The sequence below is a fragment of the Myxine glutinosa genome, chromosome 2, assembly GCF_964187855.1.
Source record: "Myxine glutinosa chromosome 2, kmMyxGlut1.1, whole genome shotgun sequence".
NCBI lineage: Eukaryota > Metazoa > Chordata > Myxini > Myxiniformes > Myxinidae > Myxine > Myxine glutinosa.
In genome coordinates, this window is record NC_136262.1 from 157,570,258 (window position 1) to 157,581,200 (window position 10,943).

Sequence of the window (10,943 nt, forward strand, 5' to 3'; positions counted from 1 at the left end):
TCTCAGCATACCTCAGATCAAGTTTGAAAACCAGCATCAACCGTGCATAAATTTGCATATTCGATCATTTTTGACAAAGTTATGGCACTTTGAACTTTGGTAGGGGACATGTATTGCAGCGCAATACTCAGAATGCTTGTTATTATTATTTTTTGTTCCTCACAATTCACACACACACACACACAAAGTTGTACAGTAAAACCTCGCCGTCCACGGGGTTACGTTCCTCGGACTCTCCGTGAATGGCGAAACTGCAAATGCCGAACAGCTTATAACACATCAATAAATTTGTCCAATAATAATTAATACATTTAAAAAAATAAGGCGTTTAAATAGAAACGGGGGCAATACCCCTGACGCTCACCTGGTAGAAGAAACAGTATACTACATTGACTAAGGGTATTTTAAATCAATTTCAATGGTTACTCGAAGACAGGGAAGCATGTAGAATCATACTAATATAATCATAAGACTTTAAACAAACAAACAAAAAAATACCTATTTTGGGGGGCAACCCACCCTCCCCCTACCCCATATACTTCCTAAGTCCCCAATTTTTCTAATACCTTGAACAAACATTGGTACATCACAGGTGATGAAGGTTGTGGTCAAGTTTCATTGGAATTGTGTATGTAGTTTCTGACAAAAGAGCAAATACCTATTTTGGGGAGCAACCCCCCAGTAGACCCCTCACAGGCCGATTTTTTTTTTTAATGCTGTGAATAAACTTTGGTACAACACGGGTGATGAAGATTGTGGTCAAGTTTCATTGAAAGATTGTTTGTAGTTTCAGAGAAGAAAACAAATATCTATTTTTTGGGGTCAAACCTGGACCCACTTTGACCCCTGGTAAACCCCTTTAGACCTCGATTTTTTTTTTTTAAATGCGGTGAATAAACTTTAGTCACAACACAACAAATATCATTTGTGCCAAATTTGGTCGCAATTCCATCAGCAGTTTCGGAGAAGAAGTTTCAAGTGTTTACGGACGGACGGACTGACGACGCGCCATCGCATAAGCTCCCCTGAACTTAGTTCCAAGTGAGCTAAAAATAAGAACAATTGATTAAAATCAGATCAAATAAGTAACATTTACCATCAATAAGAAGCCTTTTGCTTTGAGTACCAGTGTAGTACAGTACAGTAGTACAGTACAGTGCAGTACAGTACAGTGCAGTGCAGTACAGTGACCGATCTCCCAGGAGCGACCCACAGTTCCCTCACGTCTATTATGTTGTGATCTTGCTTTCGTGAAGAAAGGACTGCGCAGTCTTCCATAATGTGTTTTGTTGTGTGTGTGTGTGGAGCGGCCTGGCGGAAATTACAGGTGAGTTCTGAGGCATCCCTGACAGGAATCTCCAACACAACAGAACGATGAAAAAATGAACACGGGTTCTTCTTCTTCTTATTATTATTCTTCTTACCGCTTCCTCCTCTTCTTCTTCCTCTGCTCTTTCTTCTTCCTCATCATTATCTTTTTCTTTCGATTCATCATGATCCTTCTTTTGTTTTTTCAGAAATATTATTTTGTTACTTTTGTTATGTTGCATCCACATTAAAATTATTTTAAAATTTTGTGTTTAAAAACTTTTGAAAAACGAATGAGTTTAACGTGGGCGGAGTTTATTTTTTCCCGTTTTGCAGCTCTATGCCGGAATACGCTGAATGCAAAATTTAAATTTTTTCTATTTTTCAGCGATACGGTACAGTATTGTCGCGTGATTCCCCTCAGTTAAGACCGGGAAATCAAGGATGGCAATTCGAGCGTTAATTTGAGGCGACAATTAATGGTGGATTTGCCTATACATATGCGCAGGGGAGGAAAGAAAGAGGAAGAATAAGTGGGACTTTACCTGTCGTCTTGAGCAGTCTTCAGACTGTGGAAATAAACTCGAGCAGGAACGGGTTTAGAATTGTTTGGGAAAATAATACAAGGGTTTATTTAATAAATATCGGGACAGGAAAAGAACGCGCCGGTAACTAAATATGACCTAAATTGGAATCCCACACACCTCACTTCAAATACAAGCACAGGAGAAGAATGCATCCAAGAAACCGTTGTGTTCTATCTTGGGGACTTAGCTCTGTCTGGCAGTTAGAAATCGTCAGGCTTGAGCACCGTCGTCCAACGTGGCTCTGGTTGGTGCGAAGCAGGCCCCCCGCGCCCCCGTTCACCAGGCCTCGATGCGTCCTTGTTTGCGCTCCACTAGGCCCACCGAGCCACCCGCTCGCCCCGGTCTCGTCTGCTGGCATGCTACAGGCCTTCCGCACGACTTGTACGGTCGTGTGCAGAACGCTCCCCCAGCCGTGCCTGGCTCCGTCCACATGGAATCGCACACTTGTCCGGAACCAAGATGCGAGACTCGACGGCAGAGGAATGCACAAAGGCAACAGGAGAAGAAGGGAAGAGCGTCCAAATCGAACGTCTAGCCACAAAGGGATCGCAAAACCGAGAGGAAGAAGGGGAAATCGATGCTGGTGCAGCCAAAATGTGACTGTTCGCTATGGTGTCCAGAATCAGAAGCAGAAGCGAGAAGAGAACGAGAGAAGGAGGTCCAAACACGAGAAGAAGCAAGAGAGAAAATGTTGGTCACGACTATCTGCTATTGCATCCAGAACAACAAGAACAAAATGTCGGCTCGCGGTTTGTGGTCTGGCTCGTCGTCTGACGTCACGGGCCCTTCTTCTCCAATCAGCGCTTCGCTCATTGCTCTGCCAATCGGCGGCCTTGTTCTTACTCGCCCCTCCCCCCAGTCAATCACGAGTTCTTCTGGGCGTGGCTATTTCCTGCCTGAGCAATGTTCCATCGCCATGGTGCGCAATGTGCAGCCGCTTCCTGACTGTTCTTCCGATAAGTCTTATTGTGAGAGGGAATTTTTTTTATTAATGTGTGCGTTAATGGGGCTAACTAATGTCTATTGATGTGTTGTCACATGGGACAATGGAATGATAACCAGGTCTGACACACAGGGGAATTAGCATAATCCCTATTTTACTTATCACAAAGCCATCCTCCTATGACCACAATAATACACCTAATCCGAACAAACCTCCTAAACAAACTTATTACAGGTGAGGTTCCCCATCACAACAGCCGGAGCATAATACCTATGCAGATCTACCTGGATCTATATATGCCCTATAGTGGGGCTGCTTAACTGATGAATTGTGCCTTTTCCCTTAAAAGCATGAAACTTGGCACATGGCTAGAATACCCCAAAAGAAAGATTTTTAGTCCAGGGGGCATCTCCAATTTCACCCCATATGGCGGCCATCTTGAAATTCAAGATGGCCGTCATACAAGACCTGTTTTGATGAATATCTCCATAATTAGAACAGATATCAAAATGGTTAAACTCACGGAGGTTTGCAGTCATTGTTTTGTAACCAGCAAGCACTGTTTCACCCTTTTCTGCTTTTCGTTTTTTTGGATGCTGAACATCCTCAGCTGTTGACTCCTGGCACAAAATGCACAGTTCCCATTGAATCTCCCGATGCCGTTCAGCAAGCGGCTGTGAAGGGTCTACGAGTTTCATCCGCTTTGACATCCTCAACGGCGGACACGGTGATGACTTCTAACGGTTACCTCAGAAGCAGATGATTGTCCTGAAATGAGAGAAAAAGAAAACAAAAATAGGTTCATCAAAGGGCATCTGAAATGAGCTTAACAATATAAATACAAATTGCATTTGGTCACGAAAGTGCAGCTTCAGAGATTTCTTGACCACTGAACCAAAACCTAGGCCTGAATATCTTACAATACTCTGATGCATTACATAATACGACGTGAATAAAAATGGTCCCTAGATGGTGGCCATCTTGTGATGCCACACATTAACCAATATTCTACGTTTTCATTTGATCATTGACCCAGAAAATTGGCATCAGCGTTAAAAAAATAATTACTTTCATAGACGCTTTAAATCACAGAAGAATGCCAACCTGGTAAGAGTATTTACGTGCTTTCCCAGTTTGCATGATACTATGCAAAATTAATATTTTCATATGGCCGCCACATACTGCTTAATATTTTATGTTACCATTGGATTCCTAGACCCTAAAAATGTAGGTGTAGGCACTGCAACCATTTAGATAGCTGTTCTAATTATGGAGATATTCATCAAAACAGGTCTGTTATGGCGGCCATCTTGGATTTCAAGATGGCTGCCATATACTATTGAATATTTTATGTTGCCATTGGATTCCTAGACCCTAAAAATGTAGGTATAGGCACTTCAACCATTTTGATATCTGTTCTAATTATGGAGATATTCATCAAAACAGGTCTTGTATGACGGCCATCTTGAATTTCAAGATGGCCGCCATATGGGGTGAAATTGGGGATGCCCCCTGGACTAAAAATCTTTCTTTTCGGGTATTCTAGCTATGTGCCAAGTTTCATGCTTTTAAGGGAAAAGGCACAATCGATCCGAATTTTTTAGCTAAGCCGCCCAGCTACAACCCCAACATTCATAACAGTATTATAATTACTCTTATAATTGTCTTCATAATTATGATGTCATAGGTCATTTGGTAAAGACGCCATCTTGGAAAATATTGCACCTCTATATCTCCCAAACCGTTCAATGGAAAAAAATTAAACAAGGCTCATTTTAAAGTACTTCCCATGGGGAATAAGATATGTTAATGATGATGTCATTGGTGTCTTCTTTATGAGATCATAATTCGTCAAATAGAACACTTCATCTGATCACTATGAATATTTTTTTCATAGCAACTGTTGGTCTAATGGACATAAAAATTTCACCATAGGAGCGCCTCCTCCTGTACAATATTTGAATGAAAATTGTGACGTCATAGGTAATGTGGAACAGGTGCCATCTTGCAAAAACCAAAAACATTGCACCTCTATATCTCCAAAACCGCCCGTTGAAAAAATTTCACCGTGACTCATTGTGAAGAACTCCGCATGGGGAATAATCGTTAACGATGACGTCATTGGTGCCTTAATTATGACGTCTAATTCGGCAGGCACAATGCTTAGTCTGATCAGTTTGAAATTTATTGAGCATGATCCATGCAACAATTATATTAGAGAATATAAATTTATGATGTCATCGCTCACGTGATCTAGCAGCCATATTGGATCAAAAAAAAAAAGAAACGTTCCAAAATAGAAGAGTTGGCTCACTCCAAGTTGACTGCGCAGGGTAAGTCTTCTATGAATACCATCTAGTTTACTCATATGTCTCTGCTCGTACTACGACTACCACTACAACTACGAAACTACTACTACTACTACCTGTTCTACTACTACTCCTACTACTACTACTACTACTACTACTACTAATATGACTACTGCTACTACTACTCTACTACTATGACTACTACTACTTCTATTACTACCACCTCTACTACTACTACTACTTTGGATCATTCTACTACTACTACTACTACTACTACTACTACTACTTTGGATTCTACTACTACTACTACTACTTTGGTCGTTTGGATCAACCTGTTTTGGAATCAAACGGTGTCGTCATGTCTGGACGTGATAAACGTGGAAAAGGTCTCGGAAAAGGAGGTGCTAAACGTCATCGCAAGGTACTGCGTGATAACATCCAGGGAATCACAAAGCCGGCTGTTCGTCGCCTTGCTCGTCGTGGTGGCGTAAAGCGCATCTCGGGTCTCATCTACGAGGAAACCCGTGGAGTTCTCAAGGTGTTCCTGGAAAATGTGCTCCGCGATGCTGTTACCTACACGGAGCACGCAAAGCGAAAGACCGTTACTGCCATGGATGTGGTGTACGCTTTGAAGCGCCAGGGCCGTACGCTCTACGTCTACGGTTTCGGTGGTTAAACATTTTGTGTGTTCATCATCAGCAACTACTACTACCACTACTACTACTTCTGCTACTACGGCTATTACTACTTCTACTACTACGACTACTACTACTCCTACTATGACTACAACGACTATGACTACTACTTCTACTACTACTTATACAAATTACTAATATGACTACTCCGACTATGACTACTACTTCTACGACTACTACTTTGATAGCCACAATTATTCACACCTGCTTGTACTGGGCAACTGTGCTGTACTGGGCAACTGTGCTGGAACTAGAGATGTTGGTACTGGTCTACGTACGTTCTCTGCGGCAGGCTTCATTCACGATGTACCTTGATGCCCTGACGGAACTGGTCCCATGGTTCCATGCCTTAGACCACACACACTATGCCAGGTGGGTCCCTGTTCACCTGAGGGACATGGTTGCACTCCCAATGAAGCACCCAGATGTAGCCAGAGAATTCAGGGCTGGCAACTTCACTGTACAGAAGACGAAGAAGGTGTTCTCTTCGATCCCAATCGAATCGAAATCTTGCAAAAATCAAATCTCTGAATCTGAGATGGCCCAATATCCAGATCTTTTCATAATATGATAGTCTACTAGTGTACCAAATTTGGTGCTTTCCTCACAAAATGCACAATTGTTATGCTAAGTTGCCCCACTAAAACTAAATGTCTGAGGTTTAAATAAGACAGGTTCCTCCAAGATCCTCTCTAACAATGTTCTAATCATTTGCACCTGAGCTGGTGCACCTGATTCTAATTTTAGGTATTTGAAGTAGTGATAAATGTAGGGGTGTACTTACTTTTTCCACATGCGAAATTTGCATTTATGTTTATTTAAATTATACAATGGACTACAAAATGTAAATGTTTCATGATATTTGTTATATTATATCACCTTTATCTTTCAATATTGTTGAAATGAAGATCAAATAGCTGTATGTTGAAATATGTTGAAAAAGTCAAAACTTTACATGGGGTGCACTTACTTTTTCACGTGACTGTATATGTTTGGTGGATCTGTAGGTAATCCCTTCAATTTAAAACACTGATCCAGAATTAACAATTGTGCAATTCAAGGTAAAGGGTCATATAAAAATAATGAATTGACCTATTACATCGTCGATCCACTTCACTGCAACTGAAGAAGCATTTCATCTTCTGGATGGCAGGAAGGCCATTTCAGCTGAGAAATCATAGGGTGGAAATTAAATTGTAGATGATTTGGAATGGACCTCCAAGTATCTATTCACCAATAGGCTATGAGCCAAGGGGGTTGGTCGGTACCATACAGATGGAGTAAGGCTCATTGTGATTTTTAGCAAGATATATGTCCCTAGATATGAAAAAAAAGTGATAGCAGTGTATAACTCTCGGCCATCTCTGTGTTATCACCCGAAATATTATTATACGCCTGCTTTGCTTCGCCAAAAAATGTGATATTTGCTAAAATTGGAATAAATATGTTTTTAAGGACCACAGAGTGCCAATAATTTGCATACTGGATGCCAACTAATATAGTAATAGAAATAGAGAACATTTGTGGGGGTTATTTATCAAATTTTTGATATAATGACAAAAAATATGTTAAATTTAGTGAAAAAGTGGTCGAAATCGCTTCGAGTTCAGAATTCACATTGTACATTTTTGTCAATATTTCAAAAATGAAAACTCCCAGAGTAACATTTGACCCCTCAAAATCTTCGCAAGGAACCACTGCATTGGAATATATCATTACTTTGTAATATGGTGGTTGTTTGGTGTTGGGTTGGGCTAGCGGCTAGGGTGCCGGCTTAGGATCCTAGGATCCTGGGTTCGAATCCCGGTCAATCGCTGAAATAACGCCAGGGGGGTTGACTCAGCCTGTCATCCTTTCGAGGTCGGCAAATTTGAGTACCAGTTCACTGGTAATTCCCTGCTCGTCGTTAAAAAGGCAGCAAAAAGGGTTGGCGTCAGGAAGGGCATCCGGCCGTAAAACATTGCTTCAAAAAGGGGACCGAAAAACAACAACAACCACAGTTCCCGAAAAAGGCCAACCCCCGCTTGCGGGGAAAAATGGCCTCTAAAGGTTTTTTTTTTTTTTTTTTTTTTTTTTTTAAATGGTGGTTGTTTGGGGCACATATTTTGGCAAAGTTCAAAATATGTTCAACCATACCCCCTAACCGTTCAACCAACCGTTCAACCATCTTGACTGAAGGTTCCTTGCGAAGATTTTGAGGGGTCAAATGTTACTCTGGGAGTTTTCATTTTTGAAATATTGACAAAAATGTACAATGTGAATTCTGAACTCGAAGCGATTTCGACCACTTTTTCACTAAATTTAACATATTTTTTGTCATTATATCAAAAATTTGATAAATAACCCCCACAAATGTTCTATATTTCTATTACTATATTAGTTGGCATCCAGTATGCAAATTATTGGCACTCTGTGGTCCTTAAAAACATATTTATTCCAATTTTAGCAAATATCACATTTTTTGGCGAAGCGAAGCGGGCGTATAATAATATTTCGGGTGATAACACAGAGATGGCCGAGAGTTATACACTGCTATCACTTTTTTTTCATATCTAGGGACATATATCTTGCTAAAAATCACAATGAGCCTTACTCCATCTGTATGGTACCGACCGGTCAATTTGGGGGGTCTGGCTCATAGCCTACAATATGTTTGGGGTTCTTTTATATTTTTTAACAAGTTATACAACATTTCACATTGTGCGTGTATGTACAGTATATATATATATACACATATATTTTAATATAAAATTTCATATTCTCATTCCTTTTCCACGAGATTCAATAATTGCACGTGATGAAAACAAAGAGAAATCCCAGAAGAGGAGATCAATCCTTACGGAATTATCAGGCTAATGCGAGGGCCTGCAACCCCATGCCCCCAAGAACAGAAGGCCAGTGCCTTGGACTCGTGCCACAGTGACCTGAGCTCACAGGGTCCACAGCCCATGCAGATCGGGGCAAATACTGCTCATCCATGAAGCCATTCATTTTCTTTCTCTCTCTCTCCCTCTCTCTCTCTTTATTTTCCTGAGTAAATAAAAATGAAGAATCTTTCTTTTAACACAACAATCCTCCTTGACAGTTTTCCTTTCTTCACTCCATCCCATTTGCCAAAAACCCAACGCTGTTTCTCTCATTTCCATCATCAACCACTGACAGATGTTTCACCATTATGATCCTCATCAATATGGCGCATTCATTCAACAAAGTCAACACGTATTCCTTTTGGGCAAGCTCCTTTCACCACAAACCTAATAGCTTCCATAATTATTTTCATTGAACCTTCAGTGGCTTCCCTTTAACACTGACATCAGCAAATCTTTTGCCAAAGTTGCTAACTGGCTGCAAGTGAGTATTAATTGCTTTGTTTTGTTCCTTCAAGGAGGGTGAAAGGTTAAGCCACATTTTAAAGTCTTACATTGAAAGGTGTGGCTGGCAAAGAGTATTTCGGATTTTCACTTTATCGACATCAACAAGAATTTATGTGTGAGTAATATCTATGTCATGTGGAGCCATATAATGTGAAATGATATCAAAACAGCTTGGTGCACTATTCATCATTTCAGATTAAATTGTTACAAACTCAGTCCTACGGATCAGGCTTGCTGCAACCATGGAGTATAGTACTCGCTTTATTATATCTTCTATGACTAAGTATATATATATATATATATATATATATATATATATATATATATATATATATATATATATATATATATATATCACACATATGGATGGCACAGGAAAAAATGACCGCCCATTCAATATTAATTGAAAATATTTGGAGGAAGCGCATTAATCCCATGGAGGTGATTGACTCAATTTGGGCAGGATTTAAACAGGCAAGGAACCACGAGAAAGTCCAATTAGGTAAAAGGTAAATTTGAATTCACAGTGTATGTACAGTGACAATGCTTCGAACAACAAAATTGGTAATTTACATGTTTTTAAACCAATCAAATTAAAAGCATCCTGCACAGCAACAAGGTTTAATATAATTAATTTGGGAAAAAATAATTTCAACAAAGCCGGAAACCTTTACGCTTAAACAAATGACTAGTTATAATAATTTACAATTTGACCAGGATGGCGGCAAAAATCGTGAAACCATCTCATCGTGAAAGACAAAATGGGATGTTTAACATCCAACGGCAATCAATGCTGGCAGATGGGTATCCTGGATTAATGTCCCATCTTTCAGACAGCACTGCCATTGATGCAACGCAGGCCTGCAAAGCAGCAATATGATAGTTTTTTTAGTCGAGTCAAGAATAAAACCCAGATCAGATAGCTCAAAGGCCAGTGTGCTTCCTCTGTGCCATCCTATGAGATGCACATTGTTTCAGGATATAACTAGAAGGGCACTCGGTAGAGCGCACACCTCCACCAGGCTGAACAATTTACGTTTTGTACCCACTGATAGGCCGGATCTGGATTCGGACCTGAACCAAAATCGAATTGGCTTGTCCTTGTCACCCAACCAACTCGTCCACCAAGTTTAGTCATAACTCGTACATAACTTTTTTTTAAATATCATGTTATATGTCGCTTTTCGCCCGATCTCTCAATGGTGAAGAACACTTAAAAATTAAATAACTCTCATATCAGAATTCATATTCAGATCTTCACCAAAATCGAATCGATTAGTCCTTGTCCCACACACAACCTGTTCAGCAAGGTTCGTTCAAATCCGTCCACAACTTTTTGAGATATCCTGCTATGTATCGCTTTTCGCCCGATCTCCATGGTGAAGAATCACTTAAAAATTAAATAATTCTCATATCCGAATCCATATTCAGATCTTCACCAAAATCGAATCGATTAGTCCCTGTCCTACACACAACCTGTCCACCAAGTTTCGTTCAAATTCGTCCACAACTTTTTGAGATATCCTGCTATGTATCGCTTTTCGCCCGATCTCCATGGTGAAGAATCACTTAAAAATTAAATAATTCTCATATCCGAATCCATATTCAGATCTTCACCAAAATCGAATCGATTAGTCCCTGTCCTACACACAACCTATTCACCAAGTTTCGTTCATATCCGTCCACAACCTTTTGAGATATCGTGCTATGTATCGCTTTTCGCCCGA

General features: G+C 40.2%; 1 protein-coding gene across 1 annotated transcript; it reads left to right on the plus strand.

Annotated features, from left to right (window-relative positions):
- The first annotated feature begins 5,505 nt into the window (after window positions 1–5,505).
- LOC144890925 (uncharacterized) lies at window positions 5,506–5,823 on the plus strand. The gene has a single exon (XM_078772818.1). It carries the CDS (start codon window positions 5,506–5,508, stop codon window positions 5,821–5,823), a length of 318 nt encoding a protein of 105 aa, XP_078628944.1.
- Window positions 5,824–10,943: the final 5,120 nt, after the last annotated feature.